The sequence below is a fragment of the Centrocercus urophasianus genome, unplaced genomic scaffold, assembly GCF_019232065.1.
Source record: "Centrocercus urophasianus isolate 14NV4802_14NV808 unplaced genomic scaffold, USGS_Curo_1.0 seq_16, whole genome shotgun sequence".
Taxonomy (NCBI): domain Eukaryota; kingdom Metazoa; phylum Chordata; class Aves; order Galliformes; family Phasianidae; genus Centrocercus; species Centrocercus urophasianus.
Genome location: NW_024884711.1, coordinates 35,032,471 through 35,059,734, shown reverse-complemented (window position 1 = coordinate 35,059,734; position 27,264 = coordinate 35,032,471). Strand labels below are relative to the sequence as shown.

Below are 27,264 nucleotides of genomic sequence, written 5' to 3'. Positions count from 1 at the left end.
TTTAGATTTTATAGAAGGAGTGTTGTTGCACTGAAGTTTCATGAGCACATGCTGAGTGATGCTGAAACAGAAACTTTAAAGGCTTTTCAGTCATCTTATTTAAGAGCATGAGCTTGCTTAGTGCTACTGGAGTATGTAACGTGGTACATTCCAGACATGCTGGCAGTATGTATGAGGTGTGTATGGGCATGACTTCAAACACTTACCCAGTGCTCCAGACACTCAGTAGTTCTTGTACTAGGAGAAGTACGAGACGAGAACAGGAGGGCATCTAATGATTTAATTTTTAAATCTTGATTGGGGAATTGAGAGTTCATCCATCTTTATTTTTTCTTTGTTTTATTTATTTTTTTTTAACTGGTGTAAACTTGTGATGTTATGTCCTCACAGCTAGCTCTTGATATGTGGAGAAAATTAATGATTGAGCCACTACAGGCCATCCTTATTCGAATGCTCCTCCGAGAAATCAAAAAGTGAGTGCTTGGATTTTTTTTTTTTGCTTTTACAGTTTGTGGGGGTGTTGTATTGCTTTATTCTGAAAAGTCTGTGGACTCTGATCAAATTATTTTCAGTTTTGATTAAAGGCAGCTTCTTAGCTGATGATGCTGTTCTGTCAGCTTTTATATGTGTAGCTGTATAATTGCTATTTGCTTCAATAGGAGAAAAAGCTCACTCATTGTAATCCAAAAGTAGTGATCTTTTTTGTTTCAGCTACCTGTCTTAATAATAGGTTTGGGGAATAGCTGAAATATTTCTCCAGGGCCCAAAGAATGCCTTTTGCCTTTTTTTCCATCTGGTGCTTACTGCTTCTGGTTCCTGTGCTGTCTGTAAACATAAGCTATTATGCAAGGATTTGCTGAAGCCAGAATTGCTTTAAATGGGACCCAGAGCAATTCTTGCTTATCTGCAACATCTGAGCTTCTATTATTCACAAGATGTGACTTAACACTATTGGTGCTTGACTTCAATTGTGAAATGGAAGTAATTATTTTTGGATTTTGAGGGAGTTTATTTGTGAATATCTTTGTTGCTTCAAGTCCCTGCTAGTTCCAAAATAGATACAGTTGTAGTGTCCCCATGAAATGCTTGCAGCTTTTCAAGTTCTGATTTTCAATCTTTATGCTATTCAACTCCTCTAAGATCTTTTCAAATTCTCTGATTATTTATCCCAGCATGTGTTATTTATATAAGTATTTGTGTGTAGTTTTGAGTTCCATCAGTTTCTACACTTCTGTTGCTGGTTAGCTGCTCTGGAGTTGCTTAATGACTGCAATGATTGTGTGCCTAATTAGCTTAGGTGATGTGGCTAATATGCATAAACTGAAAGAATGAATTACTTTGGCTGATTGAGATGCTTTGAATGTGCACTTGGGTCAGCCAAAAAGCTGTATTCATGAAGCATGAGAAAACTGATTCCAACCATGTTTTGCTTTCCTTCCTAAACTAATTTTTTGACTATTTAGTAAGAGACATCATGTTCTTCTCAGATAGTTTTTCTGATATCAGGAAGTATGTGTTTGCTTTCAGTTGTTGAACCATGCTTCATAATCAGTGCTTAAACAGCTTCTTTTATATGTTTACTGTAATAATTATATTACGTATTTGTATTTACTAAATGAAGATTCCCTGATTCATGTTGAAGGAAATTCTTCTGCCTTTTTACATCAAGCACAGTGACACTGAATACTCATTGGATCAATCTATGTATTTCAGTGGGAGGTGACAACAGAAATCTGTTTAAAACTTGTTGAAACAGATATCTGATGCCTCTTAAAAGTAATGCTATGTAATTAATTAGAGCCTGACTGCAGACCTTGCAGGAGTATTTAGGTCAATAGCTTCAGAGGGTGTTAGTCCTTAAGAGACTGTATCCTGTTAATGCTATTTGTTGAACATTTTCAAACTTTTTAAAAATATAACTTAAGTCATTATCTAAAATAATGGCTCTGTATTTTCTTTTCCTCTCTTCCTAAGAATTCTTCAGTTTGATTTTGCAATGGCTTCATCTCCTTTTTCAAAACATCCATTTGTGTTAGCTTTGTTTTAGCCAACTTGTGATCTGCGTGTTGTGTGAATGGTCACAGAACCACAGAATTGTAGGAGTTGGAAGGGATCTCTAGAGATAATCGAGACCAACCCCCCTGCAAAGCAGGCTCCAGAAAGAACCATGTAGAAGAGAACTTAGTATTATGGGTGTACTTCCTGGTGTCATGAAACACAGGCATCGCTGTTTGTATTCTGAAGATTGCCTTAGTATGTAATATTCTTGTTGCTGTTCTTTGCTATTGATCCACTGGTCAATGTGGTTTACAAGAGATAATTTTCAAGACTTTGCTGCAAACAGATGATAGTTGCCTTTTACCATTGAGTTAAGCAAATCAGAGATTAAACCAAGGCTTTAAAGGAACAGATATCAGAAGGTGCATCTGTCAGAAGTTCAAGAATATGCATGATATTTGCCTAACATAAATAATATAAAATAATAAAATTAATACAAGTACTAATACATATATAATTTGAAATCTATTAGTTGGATGCTTTCTTCAGAGCAAAACTTAAACATGTGCACAGTTTAACTTATTAAAACTTACTTTACAGAAGAGGAATTTAAATGGATGGATGAGCTTCTTATAAACAAAAGTTTTTGCATTGTACATGACAGTATGCAGAGCTAATAGCCAACAGACTAGTCACATGTTTGTATATAAAAGTACGTTTTTACTGTACTGGAAAAGGAATGAGAACTAGAGTCATAAGTTTTGTGTTCAGTGTTTATTGTACAAATGTATAGAACTGGAATTTGTAAAAACTGCTGACTGAAGTCCTACATCGGCTTTATAGAAGCTATAAATTTTGGCAGTACACTCTACATTAAAATTAATATTGAATCATTTATGATCCAGCTGAGCAAGATGGTTAAATCGATCTAAGAGTATGCTGGTGCCGAAAAAGAGCAGGCTGTACCATTGTACCTTTCTTGTGCTGACTTTGGTGCTTACCTAATACCTTACTGAACTGACTCAACAGTTAATGGGATAGAAAGCCATCTTCACTGAATATTTCTCTGAATTGTCATGATTAATCAGTTCAGCAGAGAACTACGTAAGTGTCAGAGCCATGCAAGAAAGATGCAGAAGGCCGTGACTGAGCAAAAGACCAGGATTAGCCTCCTTGAACAGCAGAGAGTTGTTACATCACTTAAGCCTGTCTTGTCTGACTGCACTTCTCTTAAAATAGAGTTCTGAATATAACACACTTTCTTCCCCCTCCCTCTAGCCCAAGCACTCCTTCTTCAAGTCAAGCTGAATATCAACTTAAGCATTTTTGTTTCAACACAACAGGAGGCCGACAAGATCTTGAATTGTGAGAAAATTCATCATGAAATTCTTAAATAATTTGGAAGCTATTCAGGTGGTAGCTCAAATGACAGTGTGATTAGTGCAGACTAACCAGAAGAGGCTTCTCTACTAATGACAACTAACACTTTGTAACTAACTGAACCTATTCCTGTCTAAGTGGATATATTTGTCATTCACCTAAAATCTGCTGGAAATTAATAAATTATTTTTTAAAAAAATCCCAAATAGGCTCTTTTGGTCCACAGTGCATTGTGAAGTTAATTGAACTAGATAGGCCATTGGTCTGACACAGCAGAACACTTCCTTTTTGTGATGGAATCATCTTTTAATGAATACAGTATTTATTGTTTTATGCTTTCCTTTATATATGTTATTAATGGATATAGTAATAAACTGTACAGTCAGTACATGTTAAACTTCCACTGTTACTATTAGTTTTAAGGCTAAAAAAGCCTTAAACATAAACAGTACAATTGTCTTGATCTTCTATTTTGTTGTTTTCTCCATTCATTTTTGAGAAAAAGAACTAGATAATCAGAATTGGAAGAGATTTTGTTTCTATTTCCTTGTTTTAGCTAGATTCTCCACGTTATTCATACATTCCTTCCTACCTTACCTGTGACATCCCTACTTCAAATTGTGCAGCAGCTGTTTCTGTAGCAGTATGTGTTTGTATTGCCTGCTGACTGCCACCAACTACAGAATATACGGAATGGGTGTTCACATTGATGGGTCACCAGTTCCTTGTTAGTGTTCAGTATATTCTTATCACTACACCTCCCATGGCAGTAGTCCTTTAAACTTTCTATAACATCTGAGATTCCTGTCACATTTTCTGAAACTGGCCATTTGCTGTGTGAATTCTTGGGAGCACAGTGCCATTTGAGAGTCATAGAATGATAGATAAGAGACATACTCTTATCTTGGAAACTGTGTGGCTTTTCGGATATGGTCCCTATGAAGTTCTGTCAATAAATTTTGCAACAACTTTACTGCAAATGTTTAGTGCTCACACATTGAGGAAACTTAGGTTAAACTGCTTAAAATTCTGTGAGTATTGAAGGAAAAAAGAACTGGGAGCATGGTTGTCTGTTAAATACTTTTTGGCAGTTCTGCTTTTTATGGCAGGAAAATATGATCTTAGTTAAGCTATTAAAGTTGTAAAAATCGGCAAGCTTTGTTATCAGGTGAATTGAGTAGTGTGTAATTTTCCTGACTGTAAGAATTTTGTTCTATATCTTTCATCTGATTAGTGACAATGTCCTCTTGGTTCAGAAGCAGACTTCAGTTCCTGATTCTTTTTATAGTGTACTACCAGCTATTCCCAAGAAAGCCAGTTCCCTGTTGTATTCATTTTCCTATATTGTCAGCATGCTGTATGGCCTCTGCTTCTAAAACCTCTCTTCTTTCTTTCAGTTTGGGCCCGAAGCCATGTCTTCCTCCTTCACTTATAAACTTTGTTCAAATTATACACTGACCTTTCAAGTTCCTTATCTTAACTTTTGCTGCCCCATCTTCTCGGGCATCTGCATAGGCTAAGGTTTGTGAAATAAAATGAGCATAGGGGGAAACTGGCTTTTCCACTGTTAATGTAATGTTTCTTGTGTTTGTCACCCGTATCACAGAAACCACAGAATCATAGGGTTTAGAAAGAACCTCTAGAGATCAGCTAGACTAAACCCCTTGTAAAGGAAGTTCCCTAGAATACACTGCACAGCATCCAGGCGTGTTTTGAACATCTATGGAGGAGCAGATTGTACGACCTCTCTGTGCAGCAGCTTTTAGTGTTCTATCACACTCAAAATAAAGAACTTCTTCAATGTTCAGATACAACTTTGGGTGTTCCAGTTCGTGATCATTGCTCCTTGTCCTGTTGGTGGGTAGCATGAAGAAGAGCCTGGCTTTATCAATTTAGTTCTTGTACTTTAGTTTTCTTCTAAACAGTGATGAAGTCCTATCTTCTCTTCTCTAGGCTAAACTGTCCCAGCCTTTCCTCATAAGAGAGATGCACCAGGTCCCTAATGTTCTTTGTGGCCCCCTGCTGAATTCCCCATCTTTCTTGAGCAGGGGAGCCCAGAACTGGACACAGTTCTCCAGATGTGGCCTCATCAGGGCCCAGAAGAGGGTGAGGATTACTTCCCTCAACCTGCTGGCCATAGTTTTTTTTTAATGCACATTCCAGGATACCATTGGCCTTCTTGGCTGCAGAGCCATGTTGCTCTGCTATCTTGTGGTTGCTGCAGTGAAGGCTGCCCCTGACCTTCACATGGGCAGCGAGTCCATTATTGGTAAGATACAAGGTCCAGCAGTGCAGCTCTCTTCACTGGCTCCACCACTTGGACTAGGAAGTTATACAGTCATAGAACTGTTTGAGTTGGAAGGGACCTTCAAAGGTCTAGTCCCACTCCCCTGCAAAGACAGGGACATGTACAGCTAGATCAGGATGCCTAGGGCCTGATCCAGCCTGATACTGAATGTCTCCAAGGGTGGAACATATCCCACATCTCAAGGCAACCTGTTGCAGTGCTTCACTACCCTTAATGTAATAAACTTTTTCCTTGTATTTGGTCTAAATATCTCCATTTTTAGTGTGAAATCATTTCCTCTTGTGCTTTCACAATGGAACCTGTTGAAGAGTCTGTCTCCTTCCTTACAGCCCCTCTGTTGATATTGAAAGGCTGCACTCAGATCAGCTTCTCTTTTCCAGGCTAAACAGCCACAGCTCTCTCAGCCTGTCCTCATAGGAGAGATATTCCATCCCTTTGATCATTTCTGTGGTCCTTTTCTGGATGTACTGAACAGGTCCATGTCTCTCCCGTACTGAGGAACTCTACATCTGGACACGGTACTCCATGTAAGGTCTCACCAGTGCAGGGCAGAGGGGCAGGATCAGCTCACTTGACCTGCTGGTCATGAGTTTTTTTGCAGAATGCATTTGGCTTTCTGGGCTGTGAGGGCATGTTGCTATCTTATGCTGTCCACCAGTAACCCAAGCCTTTCTCTGCAGAACTGCGCTCAACACACTCTATGATCCTCCTAGATTGCTTGCATCCATCTTTTCAGGTCCAGAACCCTGCATGCTAGAGGCAGGTTGGACCATTTCATGACAAAGCCCAGCTTTTTTAATAGGCTGAACTCCTAATTTTGTAGATTCTGCACTTCTTGGTATTTTTTGTATTCAGATTTGATGCATCCTGTAGCTAACCCTGCTGGTAGACTCCTCTTGGGTAGAAGTGGTTCCGAGTCATGATCTTGAACTTCTTCTCTTCTGTGACAAGCTGCCACCTCTGCCATCAGGAAACCAAACCTAGTAAAGGAACATTGGAAAGAATGCGTCGTGTGATTACATGTACACTAACTCAGATTTATTATGCTGGTTCAGCTACCAGCAACAGAGGAAACCTCCATTCTATCTCCTATGGGAGGTAGGAAAAAAATCTTAATGCCTATCTGTAAGCTTAAACCTAAAAATCTTAGGAAGCAGCAGTATTTAAAAGAAAAACATAATGTTGTGAACATAGGACTGTGATGTGGTATTTGTCACAGCATGACTGCCTGTGGCTGTCCTGTTAAACCTCCCTAACTTATGGGCATCCTCTGCATTGATTCTATCAATTCCAAAACAAAATGAAATTAGCAAGATAATTTCTCTTTGGTTCCACCCCACTGTTGTATATCAGTGTTTTGGTTTGAATTATTTTTTGCTGGCTTTACTTCTTTTTCCTTTTAAGTAACTGACTTTCCTGTAGTAATCACAGGATTGCAGTTGGGGAACTGACTTTGTCTTTTCAGTGCAGTCTGGGTAAGGTTCTTAGTATATCTATAAATATATATGTATATATATTTACATATATAATCTAAGAAATGGAATTACAACTACTGACTTATGTATGCTTTGAAAAACATAAATTTTTAATTGTATTTACAAGTGTAAATTAAGGAATATGTTATATTTCTTTGTCAGGTGTATGTGAGAGGTGGCCTTTTTTTAGAACAGTTCATGTTTCAAGAGCGCCTCGGTTGTTATGAGAGGGTCTGTTATTTCCAGTCTTTGCAAAAGATTGGATATTGATACTTCCAGTATGCATAAAACTTTTAAAATTACTTTTGTTTTCAACTGAATGGAACTAAGGAAAACATTTTTTTTCATTTGAATTGAGTCATTTGAAGCTAAGAAATTGACCAGAAAATGTAGGGTTTCCTTTTACAATGTATAGTTAAAAGTCATGCCAAGTATATTGTTCTATTTGATATCTGCATGTTGATTGAGTAGTAGATATTCAGAAAATAACATACTGTGCTTGGCAAAAATGATTTTCTTTGGCAGGGGTGGGAAGGTAAAGGGTTATGAATTGCCATCTCAACATCTATTGGAGAGAAGGAAGAGCACATTTATTTATTTAAAGATAATCTTTATGTACTTATGTGTTTATCTTTCTATTTAAGCAGAGGAATTTAGTGGAAAATATTTCTGTCCATTGCTAAATTAATTCATTTTGCTATCCAATTAATTATGCTACATAATTGCATTCTCATGAATGTTTGTTTTGCTAATTTCAGTGATCGCTGTGGAGAAGATCCAAACCAGAAAGTAATCCATGGGGTTATTAACTCCTTTGTTCATGTTGAACAGTATAAGAAAAAATTGCCCCTAAAGGTAGATACACATTCCTGATTTATGGTTTTCATTGTGAATATTAATGTGGCTTATGTATTATTTGCCATTATTTAGCCTTTAAAAAAAATTTCCTTTTTAGTTTTATCAGGAAATTTTTGAGTGTCCTTTTCTGAATGAAACAGGGGAGTATTATAAACAAGAAGCTTCAAATTTATTGCAAGAATCAAATTGCTCACAATACATGGAGAAGGTAAGAGATTTTTCTGTACACATGCAATAACTAAAATCTAAGATTATCAGTATATTATTGATTCAGATTTTTGCTGTTATTTTCCTATATTTGTTCTTTCTTGTATGCTTTCTTGCAGTTTGAGATCATTTTGGTGGTGTGGTTTATCTAAGTTTAGACTACAGACTTTGCCTATGAATATATAGCTTCAAAATAGTTTATAACAAATCATAAATCAGTTGCATGGAACGTAAAAATAAATAAATATAGATTTTTAAAATAAACACCATTAAGTGGTCATTGTTATTTTTGTTATTTCCTCAAAAATTCCTTTATTTTACTTCCATCTATAATAGTATAAGGTACAAGTTTTAGTACTATAATGGTTAAGGAGGATTTTATAACAGATTAATTACAGAGCCTTTTTTCAAATTGTGTATTCCAAAGTTGGTTTCATTATATTTTGCGTTGTGATCTGTGTAGTCAGTTTGTCGTTAAATTACTTGTACTTTTGTTGAGAAGGAAGAAATTAATACGAGACTAGGGAGTTCTCATTGCAAAGCTGCTCTCCATAAGAAGACAAAGGAATGGAGAAGGCTGTGAGATTGCTGGTAATTGTAAGGAGCATAAGCTAACGCTTGGACACCTGAGATGAGGTTCAGGATCAGGCTAAGAGTTTAACTATTAGACTTGTAGCAGTGTCTGAGCCTAGTCTGAACTTCCTGTTCCAAAAGAACAAATTTAATATTTCAGCATCCTGGGCAAGTATTTTTTACCTTCTGTTATTTGTGGCTCTTATTCTTCATATTTATACTGTTCATGGTTCTACACTGTCTGTTCATATTTCATCTACTCTCAGCTTGAAAACTTGTTTGTAGGTTTTAGGTAGATTAAAAGATGAAGAAATGCGGTGTCGGAAATACTTGCATCCCAGCTCATATGGTAAAGTGATTCATGAGTGCCAGCAGAGAATGGTAGCTGATCACTTGCAGTTTCTACATGCAGAATGTCACAATATTATCAGACAAGAGAAGAGAAGTGGTAAGACTCATTGATCTCAAAAAGCATGGAGTTGTTGTTTTACTCATTTAGCATTTGCAATTTGCTTTATTTAGTGACCTTTGATTAGTGTGAGCATTTTCAAATAATATATATTACTTACATAGAAAGCTCAATGAAATTCCAAATGCTATTTATCTTTTACTGCTTAATTCATTATCCTTCTTCCAAAGATATAGTCAAGACCTTCTTTTTCCACTTGACTGCTAACATGTCTTCTTTTGGACAATACTCTTCTCCTTTCCTTATTCAGTTTAAAAAGACACTAAAGTTTTATGTCCTGTAGAATATTTTATGCTTGTGTTTTCATTTGTAAACCAATGGCTCTGTCTTTACGGATTTCTTCATCTTTACTGGGCAGGTCAGGACTGTAAACCTTGGCTTTTTTTAATAGCCACTTTTATTGTCTTGAATCTTTTATGACTTCTCCTCCCAAATTCTTTTTGCAGAAGCAGATGTTCTTACAGTTATATTCCCTCCTAACTAAAATAAAAAATACATTTCCTGTTGACTCCATGCCTTCTGGCCATGAAGGAATAGTTATTCTTGCATGAAGGATGCTATCTATTATCTGAAACAAATTATTTTTCACTGTTAAATTGAAAATGTATATGGTAATAGTGTCCATATTCCAGACAGTTATGCACAATTGATCAGTCTTTTTTTTTTTTTTTTTTTCCCCTTCCATAAAATTAATAAAAATAGCAGTTGCTTATTTACATGTTTTCTAACCAGAGAAAAACTTCAAGCCACCTTTGGAAGAACATATAAAGTCAAGAAGACATCAAAACTAGTCGTAGTCAGCTGCTGCTACCAGCATAGTACCTTACCAGGCTACCTCTACTCTTGGAGTCTGTCCTAGATAAGCAGTGTAGGAAGAATAAGGGAGCCCCAGTGGCAGTAAATACTGGTATTAGCCCTATGCTTTCCTTTTCTTTTGTCAGTGATTCAGTGTATGTTGGTTTTGCTCTTTTTTTTCAAAGCAGTTGTTGTTTCAGTGTTCGAAAGTTCTGTGTGAAATTATGATTCTATATTAAGTGTTGATTTTTAGTGTTTCTAAAGATATTCAATAAAATATGTCTCTGTTACAGACATGGCAAATATGTATACTCTACTTCGTGCTGTGTCAAGTGGTTTACCTCATATGATTCAGGAACTACAAAACCATATCCATGATGAGGGCCTTAGAGCAACCAGCAATCTTTCTCAGGAAAATGTGAGTTTTTTTAGGCAGCTGGAATTGCCTATTTGATTAACATTCCTAATGAAATGCTTACCTTTTTCTTTTTAGTCTATTATGTTCTTTAATTTTGTCTATATGAAATTGGTTTGGAAGTTTATGGATAAATTGTAGTTTCTAACCAGCAATCTTAGCTGTGCAACACATATCTATCCTGAGAGTTGATTGTTGTGATCTAACCAGAAGCAACTACGAATAGATATTTTTCATTATTCCTTGTTTAATGCTGTTATGGCAAGTAGGTCCTTTTCTTGTATGTATATCTTCTATGCCTGAGTCAGTGGCATTTGTTGATCTGGTGTGATAGCAATCATCAGTACCACTTAGTTTAATTGTGTGTCATGTGTAAAGACGTGGCGTCCTGTCCTGATTTGTGTTTCTCACAAGTAGTTTTGTGGTCTCATGTTTGCATTTGAATTTTGAAAATATGGTAGCTTAATTGTTCTACCAAAGTGGTTGTTTTTTTTTTTTTTTCAATTCATGTGCATTTAAATTATGCAATTTGATTTTTGTTCCTCTAGTATTACTGTTTAGGGAGAAAAAGCGTGGCATTATATTTGTACATTTATACATTTTGATGTCTAGATCTGTAAAGGATAATTACTTTGGCTATTCAGTGGTTCTGTATATAAAGATACATAGATAGTAGCTGTTGTAAATCACCTTTTGTTAACTCCGCAGGAGTCTACGTACTTTTTGTAACTTCTGTGTGCCTTCTGAAAATGGATTGAAGTATTTAGAAGTTTTTTTTGCTTTCAAGAAATTAAATCTACTGAGCATGTTCTTTCAAATGAATACTGCCTACACAAGGGAATGAATACACATCCAAGAGAGTGATGAGTATTCACAGTGTTGCATTGCTAAAAGCAAAATATGAAATCCTTGGTCTTGCTTTGTGCTTTGGCATCAAAACATTTTTCATTGAGAATGCACTGAAGTGATATGAGTACATTACACAGCCTTATACTGCAGCCTGCTATATTGTTTGTGTAGGGGCTCCTTGAATTCACATTAATTTTTTCCATACAAAATGTTTTTGCTGAAACGTGATACACTAAATTTGAATGGTAACTTATGTTTAAGAAAGTTGAAAGGTTTCATCCGCTTTCTATCTTCAGGATCTGTATATAGGAAAAGAAATATTTTACTAACTCCAGCAGCTTTTTCACTCAATTCCTGTATTTATGTCTTAGCAGTTTTCAAAATGCTGATAGAGGATATGAGAATATTACGGAAAAGATGACAGAACATGAGAGCTGTATAGACTCTGAAATATATTATTGGCTGGAAATCTAGCTATGTGATTTTTGTTTTCTAAACATGCTCGAGAACAGTAGTGCAGAAGTATGACACTTCAGAATCAATCCACTCAGAGACTTTATTATCAGTGATTTTAACTTGTATCAGAAGGAATAGTTAGAAAAAGCAATACAACCAGTGTAGCTATAACTATGTTTGTGTATAGAAAATACTCCTTTTCTTAATAACTTGCTCTCTGTATTATCTTGCCTTTTTTTTAGATGCCAACTCAGTTCGTGGAGTCGGTTTTGGAAGTACATAGTAAATTTGTTCAGCTCATCAACACAGTTTTGAATGGTGATCAACACTTTATGAGTGCCCTTGACAAGGTAACTTTTACTTCCAAGATACAAAGAAAACATGAAAAACAAAATGTGGAGGCCTGTTTCAGGCACATCAGAATTCTTTGGGGTACCAATGCATGCTTACTGGTAGCATTCTCATGTAGTTTTTCTAGCCTAGAATTGAAACACAAAAGAACTTTCAGTGTTAGGGAAAAATACGCGTACAAAGGAAACCAGGTTAATGCTTAACATTTTATTGAAATTTTACTGAAGATGTTTACATCAAAAAGCAGAACACAAAAGCGGAGCTGCCCCATTTAATGTAAATTTAGGTGCAGAAAATAGATAAACTCTGAGACATTTGGCAACTCAGCGAAAGATTTTCTACTCAACATTGTTGAGTCTGCACCTGGAGTACTGTGCCCAGTTCTGGGGATCCCAGTACAGGGGAGACGTGGTCTTCCACACACTGGACACTGTCAGGACGGTAAAGGGAGTGGGATTTGTCTTCTCTGAAGAGAGGCTGAGGGAGCTGAGACTGCTTAACCTTGAGGAGAGGAGGCTCAGGGAAATCTTATCAATGTCTACAAATACCTGGGAGGAGGATGCAAATGAAGATACAGCCAGGCTCTCTTCAGTAGCGCTTAGTGCCAGAGGAAAAAAAAAAAAAGCAATGGGCACAAACTGGAACACAGGAGTTTCTGTGTAAACAACAAGAAGCAGTTCTGTACTGCTCAGGTAATGTAACACTGGCACAGTTTGCTTGCAGAGGTTATGGGATCTCCTCCTTAGAGGCTTTCTGAAAAGTTGCCTGAATGTGGGCCTGGGCAACCGGCCTGTGGGTGGCTTTGACTGAGGAGGAGTGATGGACCAAGTGACCTCCAGAGGTCCCTTCCCACCTCAATGATTCTGTGATAATTCTTACATAAAATTTGAACTTGAATTTGCTTCTTTAATGGTTAAACTCTGAGTGCTGATAATTTTAAAGAGCAGCTTTGTGTAGGTAGAATCATGGTCAGAAGGGACATTTAAAGGTTATCTAGTCCAACTCCCCTGCAGTGAACGGGGACATTCAGAGCTAGCTAAGTTACACAGGGATTGGTCCAGCTTGACCTTGAATGTCTCCAGGAACAGGGCAGCCACGGCATTTCTGGACAACCTTTTCCAGTGCCTCACCACCCTCGCTATAGAAGACTTATTCCTTATATCTAACAGAAATTTACTCTCCTTAAACTTGAAACCATTTCTCCTTGTTCTCTCACAACAGACCCTGTTAAATTGTCCCCTTCTTTCCTGTAGCTCTCCCTTAGATACTGAAAGGCCACTATAGGGTCACCTCACAGCCTTCTCCAGGCTTAACAGTCCCAGGTCTCTCATCCTGTCCTCATAGGAGAGATGTTCCATTCCTTGGATGATTTTTGTGTCCCTCTAGACACTCTGTGCAAGCTAACTACAAAGATTACCTAAAAATTGTTATTACTTCAGTTGCTGATCACAATAACTAGCTTTTTCCATGAGGCAACTACAGTTGAAGTTAAATAAGCGTGATTAGAGGAAGAGGCTTGCATTACTTCTTTGTGGAATGCGTAGCTATGAAGATACTAAAGATAACACTACTAATTGTTATAATTTCTGTAACAGACTGATGGTGCAAAATATGCCTGGGTTCTTGTTGAGATTGAGTGGTTCCTTCTCAAAGAAGAACACATTATCTAATCCATTTTTTTTTACTTTTCCAGATATATCATTGTATTCTTTTCCTGGAGAGTGAACTTATTAACTTCCTATCTATAATTTTAAGCTACCAAATACATACATTTCATTACTATTTTGTGGTACTCTTTTTACAGTAGCAGGAATTTATAGAGTCTTATTCAAAGCTTTAGATGAATTTCAGCCAAGGTTAGTTTGGGAAGACGTAGTGATGAATATGTAAACAATCAAATCATTGGTAACTGTCTGTATCTGTGATATTGAGAAATTAATTACTCAGTATTTTTAAACGTGCTTATTTCAGTACTCTCATGCATCTCAATTACAATTAATCATTTACTGGGAGGTGGAATAATATGAGATTGACTGCTACTTTTGCTGGCAGATAGGCAGTATACTTTTTCTTGAGGTACTTCTTTACTTTGCTCTACTTTATTACAATAGATATTGAAGATTTTAATCTGTTGCCAGTTTTCCATGATCAGTATGAAAATTGCTGATGTTGTCCCCACTATCATTACAAGAGAGTGCTCTAAACTTCAGATTTTTGTATTTGTAATTAAATAATTCACTCTTATGTCACAGGGACTCTTGGGACTTGGTCAAATACTGGAATGTTGAGGCTTTGTACAAAAAAGTTGTTTGTCAGCTCTTCTTTGTAATAATAATAGAAATAATATTTTCTGCATAGGTTCATTTGGACTTCAATTTTTGTAACATGGTATGGAAATTTAAGGAAATTTTTTCTGTACTACTTTAAATTGTACTGAATTTTGAAGCTAAAGATTCAAAACACATTAAATATTCCTTCCAGAGAGGGAACTAATTCCTATGAACTGTGATAATGAAATATTTTGGTCCAGTATTAATTTAAAATTCTAGTTGAAATACGATAGGTAGTTTATAACCTAATCTTTATGATCCTTATACCTTTGTCATGCAATTTCCAATCCTGAACTATTATCTCTTTCCTTTTCTATTTCTTCATATTCAGCCTATCTTCAACTGCCATGTTTTTTTACTATACTGCTTCAAGTTTTCACGTAATAACCCCCAACAATATTTTTTCTTTTCTTTAGTCCAGCAAACATCTAACAACCCGAATAGTTTTCCTTTCTTACTGCCATGGGCACACCAAGTATGTTTTTCACATCAAGCTATATTCTCTTAGAAGTCACTACTGCTGTTCTGCTGCAGTTGCAGTTTCTCTTTTCTACATTCCTTAGTTTTTTCTCATCCATTATTTTAAACCACACGTCTTGCTGTGTACTATAACCTTCATACTTCTATGTTTAAGCTTGTAACTGAAACCAAATTCTCTCTCCTGCTTTTTGTAATTAACTTCTATTCCTTTCTCCACTTTGATTTAAATCCCATATTAAAAATATTCAACAAATTCTCACACAGCAGTAATCCAAACCCATTCACTTGTTTCTTTCATTATCACCCTTTTGTCTTTTTGAGTTTTATGGAATTGGGGAATGTTCTTTACCTGAACATTTTTTGCTTTTTGAAAAATTTCCATCTATTAGGTTTCAAGTCATTTCTATTTTTTTCCTTTCTCTACATTCACGTCTAGGCTTTGACATCAGTTGTTAACTACAGGGAGCCCAAGTCAATCTGCAAAGCACCTGAGTTGGTAAGTGATTAGTATTACTGTAGAATGTAGTAATACTTCTTTACAGCTGTTAGATGAGTCGGCATTAGGGACTGCATGTATATCCATTGCTCTTACTAAGTTATGCTCATGTAAGTATTTGAGTAGTGATTACTTACCCCATACACACATACATGTTTTGGGGGTATGCAAAAAAAAAAAAGAAGTGGTTCTGTTAATATTTGCATAGTCTTTGTGGTTTTGGTGGATCTAGTTTCTATCTTCTACACATGAGCACAGCTTGTGTAGAAGGCTATGAAATTACTTTCATGTAGAGTTTAAGAGTATGTTGGCATATGTATTTTCTCAAGCTTGACAAGTAGGTTTGGGTTTGTTTTCTCTTTTTTTAACTTGAGCTGGCCAAGTACTGTGACAACTTATTGAAGAAGTCAGCAAAAGGAATGACTGAGAACGAAGTAGAAGACAAACTTACAAGTTTCATTACTGTTTTCAAGTACATTGATGACAAAGATGTATTCCAAAAGGTAACTCTCGATAATGAAATGTAAACAATATGTGAAGAATATGGTTATGCTTTTAAAAAATTCTTATAGCTGTTTTTTTTCCACACAGTTCTATGCCAGAATGTTGGCAAAAAGATTAATTCATGGTTTATCTATGTCTATGGACTCTGAAGAAGCCATGATTAATAAACTAAAGGTAATGTAAACACTGTTCTAATGCAAAATAATAAAAGAGTATGTAATGTTAGGAGAGAGCAGCAGAGGGTGCCAGAGATAACTTAGCAATCAGTAGATTACATTTCCAGTAGTCAAAAGGAAAACTTAATTTCTAAATAGCATATGAAAAACATGTTGTGAAGTATCCTTCGTATGTTTGAGGTGTTTCATTTTAGTTTTAAATTTTGAGATAGCTTTGTAAAGTGTGTTTAAATACCTCATATTTATGTTGGAAAAGCACCTATCCTAAACCAGCTTTATCTTTTTAAAAATACAGTTGTTTATACAAATTAATGAATAGAAAGCGGAATTAAGAAAAGTTGGATATTTTTCTTCTGTAATGCTTGTTATTTATTATAAATACTGTTAAATACTCTAACATTTCTGCCAACTAGATTTTCTTATCAGAGTAGTAAATGTATGAGTGTGCATTATTTGTATAATAAATGTTGTTTCACAATAAAACTTGTTAACAATCTCTTTTTCACAGCAAGCCTGTGGTTATGAATTTACCAGCAAGCTTCATCGAATGTATACAGACATGAGTGTTAGTGCTGATCTCAACAATAAATTCAACAACTTTATCAAAAACCAGGACACAATTATAGATTTGGGAATTAGTTTTCAGATATATGTTCTACAGGTACTAATGTATGTTTATTACTGTTGAGTTATTCGTATTTCATTTGTATGTTTTGATAATAAGTGAAATATTTTTCTAACTAGAAGTACTTCTCGTATGACACCTCGTGATCAGTGTGGAATACTTTGCTTTCATAGTTTGTCTTTTTAAAATTAACTTGTTAGCATACTAACCAGTAGTGCTGTAAAACGCCATGTGTTTTTTAATTTGAATTAAGATCTTACTGGGGGATATTAGTATTAAAAAAGGGCCAGTGAAACTGCTAGTTTAAGTTACTGTCTAATGACAGTATGCACTGTAAATCTGTTGAGTAGTGTTTTACTTTTTATTGAAGTATACATGGTATGAAAATGTTAATACTTTTATTTTTTTCCTGATACCCTTAGGCAGGTGCATGGCCTCTAACTCAGGCTCCTTCTTCTACATTTGCAATTCCTCAGGAACTGGAAAAAAGTGTACAGATGGTAGGTTAGTAGGAGGCTTCTTGTAGACATGTGGAAATGTAAAAGAACACACACACACACACAAAAAACAAAAAACATTAAAAAACCCACCAAGATCATTTTAACAGACAAAAGCCTGAGCTGTTTCATTTTGTTTGTAATTCGTGGCTCCTCTTTCTCCAGTCAAATGAAATTTGGAAACATCACACAGATGACTTACTGCTTTCTACGTATGCATTTCTGTAACCTTTATTTATTTATTTTTTACTCTGTGATTAATGAGGAAGATACTAGTAAATGCAATCAGATGAACTTACTTGACTTTTAGCTTTAAAACTAATTCCTAATATTTTAGATAAGATCCTGATTTTTAGATAAAATTGTATTTTATCTAAATAATGTATATAATCTAAACGAAGTATTATTAAATAGATTAAATTGTGGGTACAGCTTTCTTGTGCCATGTTTCATACAGACCAGATTTCATTTGAAGTCAAGATTCATGCATGCATACTTCTTTAAAGTTAATTTTGAAAATTGTCAAAGTAGGGGATGCTTCCATTTTCATAAATTTCTGCTGTCAGTATAACTTTGAAAATGTATTTCCTAAGTCATGAATGTGTGCTTCTTTGTGGAAAATGATTTTGGTAGGTTTCCAAGTTTTGCAAGTTTAACTGCAGAAATTCAAGAACTCTTGTTGACATCGTGGTTCAGAGATGTTTGCCATTTGTGTAGTTTTAACTAACCTGAAAATCAAATTAGAAAAGTGACTAATGTTATGCTTCCCTTCAAGCTTGCTTTTCTGAAATTATCCCTTAAAAATATATAGAAGAATGTAAGGTGAGATTCAACTTGAGAGTTGTGTAGCTGACTGGTGGAAATACCTTGCTTGCATTTTTTCAGGGATGTTTGAAAAAATCAGTAAAATGGGAAATGAAAGTCATAAAATACGTTTTCATATGGAATTGGATCAAACAAAATAATAAAATGTAATGAGATTGATTGCTAGAAACTCCGAAGAGTTCTGTTGGATTCAGTAGAGTTAATACTTCATAAGACTGCTTTTAGCTACAGTGTATTAGGATTTGAGAGTTTGAATGTCTCAGCAATTTTTCCTATTTAGTCATCAAGCTGTGTGTTAATTTGCTCAAGTAGTTTGGTAAATGTTGCTCAGACATTGCCTATCTTTCAAAAGAAGATGCAATGATAGACTCATCACCAATCATCACCAATGTCTGAATCCAATGTGTTGAACATCGAACCAGTGTTTCTTCACTGGAGTGGTAGTGTGATAATAATAATAAACTATTATAAGTTTGTGTGATTAATTGAAGGACGTTTTATTTTGCAGTTTGAATTATTCTACAGTCAGCATTTTAGTGGAAGGAAGCTTACTTGGTTACATTATCTCTGTACAGGTAAAAATAAGTGCTTTGCTAAAGATGCTCTATACAACTGACAATTGTTGGATGTCCTTTTCAAATGATAATAGACATTGAAAGTGGAATGTTATGCTGCGTCTTAAGTCAGTTGACTGTTTTTGCATCATAAAGTAATTTATTTTGTAAAATAATTAACATTTGCAGCTTACTGTGCCCCAAGTTTATGTTTTGTAAACTTGCCTATGCTATCTGTGATTTATTAAATCCAGGGAAAACTCAATTTATATGTATATAATGGACATTCTTCATTGCCTTTTAAAGAAACTAACAATGTTGTGATTTTTTTTTAAAGACATGTCTTTTATTTTGTTTTTAAATTTTTGCTTGGACCAACTTTCCTGTAATCACTATTCTGTGATTCTGTGTAAGCTGTTAGTAATGGAAGGTTGCACAGTGCAAATTATTGAGGCTGTTGGGAATTTGTTTTTTTATATTATGTTATTCAAATTCATCTTTTTTTTTTTTTTTTTTTTTGTAAAAACACTACTGTTGTAGTATTCGTTATTAATCAGAATTCATTTTTTGCAAACTATCTCCTATAAATGTAAAACTAAAACATCAATTTTTGTATTCCCATGCCATATGCAAGCGTGAATTGCATGTCTGGAATTGCATGTTTGTTGGAACTGTGAGTTGCATTTCAGATGATATTTCATTGCATTCAGCCACTTTACAAAATGCTGCTTATATCATTGTAGGTGAAGTAAAAATGAATTATTTGTGCAAACCTTATGTAGCCATGGTCACAACGTACCAAATGGCAGTGTTGCTTGCCTTCAACAACAGTGAAACTGTCAGTTATAAGGAGCTTCAAGACAGTACGCAAATGAATGAGAAGGAACTGACAAAAACTATCAAATCCTTACTTGACGTTAAAATGATCAACCATGACTCAGACAAGGTATGCAGCAATGATATAAAAATGTTTCGTGTTCTCGGTGTTGTGGTTCTACTGTTTGTTGAGGTCTTTCTAATACAGAATTGGTTTTGATCTGTCTTATTTACAATCGTAAGTCTGTATTTATCAAGAAAGAGACAGGAAGAAGTTAGACAGTATTTGTGAGGTTGTGACCCTTCTGGATGCCCATCTATGCAACCTATTGTAGAGAACCTGCTTTAGCAGGGGGATGAGACTGGATGATCTCATGAGGTTCCTTCCAACCCCTGCAATTCTGTGATTCTTTAATTCTGTTTGTTTCTTCTGCCTCTAACAGCAGAGTCTGCTACAAATAATGTGAGAACTGTTCATTGTTTCTGTTGAATTTCATCTGTGTGGCTTTTGACGCACTACTGTTGGAGGAGAAAACCCTTTGCATTGGTGTCTTTAAAAGTTGTAGGACCATAGGAAAGTGCCTGATTGGTATAGCAATGAGTCGTAATCTTTAAAATAAATCTGTGGCATTAAGAGACCAAAAGTAACAGCAGCCATATTCTTCCTTGCTGACACGTTACAGGAGGAGGAGGTAGGAGGTCAGAGAACAAGGAGGGCTCGTGTGAGAGGATTTTTGTTGCGTTTTGCCACTCTTATCATTCCACGTGTTTCATGCATTTCCAGTACTATTTGCGTAATGTATCATTTATCTTCTTTTCCCGTACAGCAAAGGGCAGAAGTTTGTTATGTATGAAACACTATAGAGGTACCCATGCATACAGTACAAACTTTAGCATGCACTTCCAGCTAGCCCAGAAAGCCTGAGTTATTTAGACAGTATCAAGCAGAAGAAACTGATAAGCTGTTCACATGCCTTAGAAGAATAAATCCAAAGGTGCTCTGACAGCTGCTTTTTTTTAACTGGGAAAATATTAGAAAATGGAAAGTGAGATCACAAGGAAGGTCTGATGCTTGACTGAAGCATAGGACATGCTTCGGGTATTTAGAAATGAGCTCAGGTTGGAACAGTGGTTGGGAAGATGTTTGTTAAACCATGGGTGAAATATATCACTGGGAGCTATTACAGAAAACTGTGAGATTTTTTGTAATTTCAGAAAGTTGCCCTTTATTTAAAGGATGTACATTTATTTATGTTGGTTGTATATGGTTTTACTAGTTTGCTTATGAATATGTTATTGAAGATGGAATGTTATAGCTTTCTAATCCTTTCACCTTTTAATGTTTACCACAGCACTTTCTGGTTATTTAACTTAAATGTTATTCAAACATGTCTGCTAATTCTGCTTCTTTTCTGCTCCATCCAGCAATTTGAGAGCTGATCTGTATATGGTTTATCATTTAAGTATTGAAAAAGTCAGTGGCTTAAACATTGAAATTATACGTATTTCTGCCTGTATCTGAGCTACACAGCAAAGTGCAGTGTATTGTATGTTGCAGTTTGCTTTTGAAAGAAATTTTTGACAACTTTATTGGTTCATTAAAATCATTCTTTTTGAGTTCATGCACAACACAAATTTTCTTAGTCTGTATTTCAAACATGGCAGCACAACAGTGCTAAAATATAATGACAGCTTAAATTTTTAAAGCTTTTGATCTTTGCCCTTTCATGTTAAATTTTCCATACATGTCTGGGTATTGTATTCTAATAAAGAATATAGAATACGTAATTAAAAATATTCATTTTTGGTGTATTTTTAGATAAATATTGACTAAGACTCTCAAAGTGTTTGCCTTTGAGGCAAGCATAGTTTGACAAAGTCTAAGAAGCGCAGTAACTTTCTTCTGCCAGTGATTGGTAATACTTGTACAGAACCTTGCCTGGAAATTGCAAAGATCTGTCAGGTTGTCCTGGTAGGTGAATCTAAAGGTGTTGGGACTGCTGGGAGCAGTGCCTGCTTAATGAAAGAAATGGACTTTGGCCTGGGTGTGTATTGGGGGGGAAGGAGATACATCTGAGGAAAAAATGAGAAATTACACGTAGTTCTGGAGCTACAGAAGTACAGTAGTAGTTGCAGTCCATCAACTGTTCCTGCTATAGCACAGTAAAATGTTGAGGCTTTTTTTCCTTAAAGAAAAGCAACTTTAGTAATATTTATGAGTGACACTTTGCTCTCTTGATGTTCTGCCATAAATAAATGCAAATCCTGCTTTCTTTGCAGGGATAAAATTCTATTTAAAAGGAGAGTGTTTGCAATTAAGACAAACTGTTGAAGTATTAAAAAGTAAAATAGCTCTTCAAGTATTGAAACTGAAACTGCTTTAATTGCTTATCAGTAAAGACGCTCTTTCTAAGGTTCAGACTAGATGTTAGGAAAGATTTCTTTACCGAGGTAGTGTTAGGCTCTGGAACAAGCCACCCAGAGAGGTGGTTGGTGCCCTGTGCCTGTCTGTGTTTAAGAGACATTTGGACAATGCCATTAATGATGTGTTTTAACTATTGGTCTGTCACCCCTGAAGTAGTCTGTCAGCTGGGTTTAATAAGCTTTGTAGGTCGCTTCCAACTGGAACTACTCTGTTTTATTCATAATAGAGGCTTACTAGCAATATTCATGTTTGTCAGAGTTCCTTATAGTGTTTTACAAAAGAGACTGCATTTCTGTGTTAGTTGAACTGCAGCTTAAAAAACTGACCTGGTTCAATTGGCTCATTAACATTTTCAACTGCAAATTTGCTGAAATTGCTCTTATGTATGCAAGCTTCTACATGGAATTTTCTTCCCAGCAAATCCTTGCTGCTTATTCTTTTTTGTCTCCATTTCTATTTTCTTTTAAAAAAAAAACTCTTTATTGCAGGAGGATGTGGAGGCAGAGTCTACATTTTCATTAAATATGAACTTCAGCAGTAAACGAACGAAATTTAAAATTACTACATCAATGCAGAAGGACACACCACAGGTAAGTATTCTTTGATGTTTGTAAGCTGAATAGCTTAGGAAGCTTAATTTTCTAAAACTGAATTGATTATATTAGTTTGGTGTAAGCAGGTATAGGATTTACATCATTGTGAAGATGTTGTTTAAATTTGAAGCTTACATGCTGCAATTTTTTTTGTACTTAAAATACAGGTAACAAAAGGTAGGATAGGGAATAATAAGAAAAAGATGAACAAGAGCTATTTCTCCTGTAGCAAATGGAATTGGTATTTAACCTGCCTTAAGTAATGAGACTTTTGTTGGTAGTTGTTGGCAACTTATTTCAGAAACAGCAGAACCAATCAAACTGTTCCCATGGTTTTGTTTCCCCTCAACTAAAATGAGCTCCAGTGCTGATAATCCAGGTTCCTTCTGTATCTCCTAAGGCATAGTCTTCTGTACAAGAGTTACATGTGCTGCTAAACTCAATACCTTACTGTAAATTTTGCCTGCTTTTCTCTCTAGCAAAGGCTTCGGATATCTTCTTCCTACCTACCTTGATTTGCATGAAATCTGGTATTTTTGATTTACAGAAGCACATTATGTGAAATTGACCTTTATCTAGATTACTGAGTGTGTTAATTGATAAATCAATAAAGTAAGAAGTTTAGATTCAAGATACTTTTATGATGTATTTATTAATCTTGCTACATTTAAAGCTTTACTTTTCTTCCTATGGTGCAGGAGATGGAGCAGACCAGAAGTGCTGTAGATGAAGATAGAAAAATGTATCTTCAAGCTGCTATAGTCCGTATCATGAAAGCACGTAAAGTGCTGCGACATAATGCTCTTATTCAGGAGGTAAGATAAAATCCTCTTCCTAAGATTTCATGAAAATCTTTGTGATTTGATGAAAATAATCAGGATAGATAGGTAACACATCCAACTGCAGAATTACCATGTCAATACTAGTACTTCAGTGAAATTCACTAGTGAAAGTCTACTTTGAAACATAGTACCTACCTGTGATCACTCAGTCCTATAAATATGTCTTAGCACTAAAGTAGTAAGCATCTCTGTGCTTGTTCTTTCCTGTTGGCTGCCTCTATGTCTGCAGATGTTGTCTCCTATAAGAATCACTGCCAGAACCGTAGGTTCAGTTGAAGACACCTGAGTATGGATAATTTAGACATGAAATTTCCACAGAAGCTTTTAGCCAATTTTGCACTCTAATTGTAATTTTGGATTTTGTCCTAATTCATAGCTTACATTTCAGAAGTTGCTTGAGTATGTAGATATGCTCTTAATCTCCATTTTACCTTAAGTACTACAGTTGTCTAGATTTAATATTCTAGATTAATGATATGTGAACTGTCATGAACTGGCTGGGAAAAAGGTGTTAAGTCTTTCATTTTTCTCCCACTTTTCCATCTGTGGTAGTTGCCTGCCTAATTGCATTTCGTGTTCTTACCTAACCTTTCCTCGTATCAACCAGTTCCTAGTCTTGGTTTTCTCAGCCTTCTAAGGCATTCTTGCATCTCCTGAGCTTTGCTGAATAGCCTCAGAGCAGGTTGGTGGGAGAGGGTTTGCTGCTTTATTGGACCATTTTGAGCATGGAGGTGGAGAGGCATTCAGTCATTTTAAGATCTGTATGTTTTCTGTCTTGTGGTAATGAAGGAAATAGTTACCACACCTACCAATTAATTTTAATTTCCTAAGCAAAATAACCAGCTGAAGAGAGCTTGTAAGTCCATACTGACTGGTGAAATGTGAAACATCTGAAAGATTTTGGATTTTGAAGTAGAGCTTGTACACAGATGCCCTGAAAGCAGGCTTTCTTTTGGATATCTGATTTTGAGCGTCTGAAAGATGAGGCAGCATAGGTCCTGACTACTTCTCAAAACCCTTGGTTATTTGGTCTTCTGTTACTTAAATTCATGCAATTATGATGAAATACTCTTAAGATTTTTCTCTGAAAGCTAGAAAATGGTAGGTAAGCCTTGTTTTATCTTTGAAAATACATTTTCCCCTGTATTCTCACCTTCTTAGAAAATACTCAAGAGACTTAAAACCAGTATAAATGATGTTAAATGATACGAGGTTACATATTTTGACAGCTTAGAAACAAAAACTCCTGTATGTTGTTTTTCCTCTTTGGCTGATTCAGGAGGCACTATCTGACGTGCCTCAGATGCATTTTGCTCATTTAGTACCCTTGCAGAATACAACAGTCTGTTAACAACAGGAGCTTTTTAAAGTTTTTCAATAGGAATGGATATTTTGACTGCTAGTTAGCTTAAAAAACATTGGAGATTAAAGTTGACACTCCATTTATCTATCACCAATTGCATCAACCTGAATTACATTTTTTACCTTAGCTTTTAATTAAATTTATGACATGTGTAAACCATACTCATCTAGTCCATAGTTCTCAGTTTTGAATATTACTTATATTCTGGGTTAATTAGAACATTTAAAACTGATGGTTAGATTTCTAAATAACTGTTATCTACGTTGCTGTGTAGCATAGAGAATCAGCGTGGATCTAAATAAGCATCTGTGCAATTCAAGCATTAAGTTGAAGCTGTACAAAAATCCTTTAGAGTTAATTTTTTCACATTTTTAGCCACTTGAACTAGTCTGTGCCAGTCTTCTTTTGTCTACTTCAGCTAAACTTTTAGTGGGGCATAAGCCAGATTCCTTAAAATTTGTTACGTTTCTGTTGTACGGTCTGAGATATTGATGGACTCTTGGGCATTTCTGAAACTGTTGCCAGATTGTAAATATAAAGATGAAATCTCACGTTAGGTGAAAATTTTACTTAGTTACATCTCCATTGAGCTCAGTAACTTCTTCAGCCTTATGGCATAGATTGCCAAGTGGTTCTGGGTTGAACATGCTTAGCTTTCTCATTAGAGCTTTGTGGAAACTTCTGTTGAGCATGTAGACTATGCACAGTTTGACTGCTCAGCTTCCTTATTTTTCCTGCTAGCCTTGTATTAAGTTTTTATTAACTATCAAGAGACTTTCTATTTTTTAACACATTCTTTTGTGACATTTTTACTCATTTTAGTAATATACACACTCACTTGTTACATTTACCATAGTGTTTATGTACTTATTAATAACAAATTCCCTTAGAATTTCTAGTCTGACTTCCTCAGGGGTAAGAATGAGTCTTTTGAATGGAAGTCTGTCTACTATGAATAGTTAATATTTTCTTGCCTCATTTATGTTTGTTTTTTTTTTCCTGTGCTACAAGAGCAACATTATATTTCTGGTAGAGATGGGACTGAAACATTCTGAAAAAATAAGAGCTCACGGTCTGATTAACTTCAATTCCAGCAAACTGCAGCGCTGGGCATTTCACTTAGGTTGAGGTGTCCAAGAAAATACTCAAGATTGTTGAAAATTTTACTTTTCAAATTTGGCTGTCTAGTTCAGTAGGATAGGTTGCATGTTTAATATATTTAAACTTCATTATTTGAAAACGGATAAGCTCTTACTACAACATTCCACGCACATTTTTTGGGAATTTGCTTCTTATCAGCTTATATATCTTTAACAGTGACTATAATGATATAAAGAAAACACAGTGCTTACAGAATTTTATTAAGTGAAAGTATCCTCTCTATATTTTTATGATAACAAAAGTGATGATAAGGAAAATTGGGTTGAACTTTAGAAGTAGTTTCAAGTGAAATTTAATAATTTATAGTTGTATGAACTTTTACAAAAGCTAAAATAACGACATTCTTAGGTCTGTTAATATGCAGTCAAACTGAACCAATGAGTTAAACAAAGTGTTCTGACATTAATGTACAGGGATGCTTTGAGTTCTGTAAACGAACTGTCTGCTTTATTTAATTCTGTATTTAAAAGTAAACTGATCTTTGCCTTTTTTTTTTTCTTGTTAGCATTAATAACTATTGTAAATAAATATAACGCATAAAATATATCTTTCTTTTGCAGGTAATTAGCCAATCAAGAGCTAGGTTTAATCCAAGTATCAGCATGATTAAGAAGTGTATTGAAGTTCTGATAGACAAACAGTACATAGAGCGAAGCCAGGCCTCTGCAGATGAATACAGTTATGTAGCATGATGTTGCTATCCTGCAGGTATGATTGTAAGGAGATCATTGCTGTCACTGTTTGGTGTGTTCCTGTGGGAAGAGGCAGGCCTGTGCCTCCATAATTGGTCACTTGGCAGCCCCCGTTTTTCTGCTGTTTACAACATCACCAGTGCCATGTCATGAGCGTCAATGAAAATGCCTATAGATATTTCAAGCTCATGTCATTATGACATTTCTTAAAACTTTACTAAAAGAATGAGTGAAGTATTGCTGAGATGTGGAAATTTGGTTGGGTACCATGCTTTTTTTTTTTTTTTCCTCCCCTTTCACGTTTGCAGTTGATGTTTTTTAATGTATCTTAAGACAAAGTTAAAAAAAAAAAAAAAAGAAAAAAAAAAAAAGAAAACCTAAATATTGTAATATGACAGATAACCTAATAATTGTATCTACATTAAAAAGAAAAAAGAAAAGATGAACATGATACTGCTGCTTGTCAAATAAAAAAAATAAAGTTAGATGATGTGTCTCTCGTCATTCTAGAAATGAATATAACATTATTGTCTTTAAATATTCAGGCTGGGAAGAGTAAAAATAATGTGTGCTCAGGTGTTGAATAACCTTCCAAGTGTATCTGTCATAAGGAATCATTTATGTAAAGCTGAGTGACAGGTATGTTACGTTTCATGTGAGTGTGAAAAAATGGCCTATAGTTAAGTGCACAGCTTGTTTTCTTGAGGTCAGTCTAACTTCTTACATTTTTACTGCCTGAAGGCCTAGTCTG

The 27,264-nt window shown here is 35.4% G+C and overlaps 1 protein-coding gene across 4 annotated transcripts in view; it reads left to right on the top strand.

The window, feature by feature from the left end:
• CUL2 (cullin 2) overlaps positions 1-26,998 on the top strand; it is a 43,842-nt gene extending 16,844 nt beyond the window's left edge. For 3 of the 4 annotated variants that reach the window (XM_042816789.1, XM_042816791.1, XM_042816788.1), the window contains 17 exons: positions 391-473; positions 3,277-3,363; positions 7,920-8,016; positions 8,117-8,227; positions 9,085-9,247; positions 10,357-10,481; positions 12,026-12,133; positions 15,381-15,440; positions 15,815-15,943; positions 16,032-16,118; positions 16,629-16,781; positions 17,168-17,245; positions 18,576-18,642; positions 19,365-19,567; positions 22,351-22,452; positions 23,154-23,270; positions 26,382-26,998. In XM_042816789.1, the coding sequence (XP_042672723.1) occupies positions 391-473; positions 3,277-3,363; positions 7,920-8,016; positions 8,117-8,227; positions 9,085-9,247; positions 10,357-10,481; positions 12,026-12,133; positions 15,381-15,440; positions 15,815-15,943; positions 16,032-16,118; positions 16,629-16,781; positions 17,168-17,245; positions 18,576-18,642; positions 19,365-19,567; positions 22,351-22,452; positions 23,154-23,270; positions 26,382-26,513 (1,902 nt within the window). In that variant the 3' untranslated portion in view covers positions 26,514-26,998. The remainder of the gene's footprint in view (positions 1-390; positions 474-3,276; positions 3,364-7,919; positions 8,017-8,116; positions 8,228-9,084; positions 9,248-10,356; positions 10,482-12,025; positions 12,134-15,380; positions 15,441-15,814; positions 15,944-16,031; positions 16,119-16,628; positions 16,782-17,167; positions 17,246-18,575; positions 18,643-19,364; positions 19,568-22,350; positions 22,453-23,153; positions 23,271-26,381) is intronic. The other variant, XM_042816790.1, reaches the window with a different exon arrangement.
• The last annotated feature ends 266 nt before the right edge of the window (positions 26,999-27,264 follow it).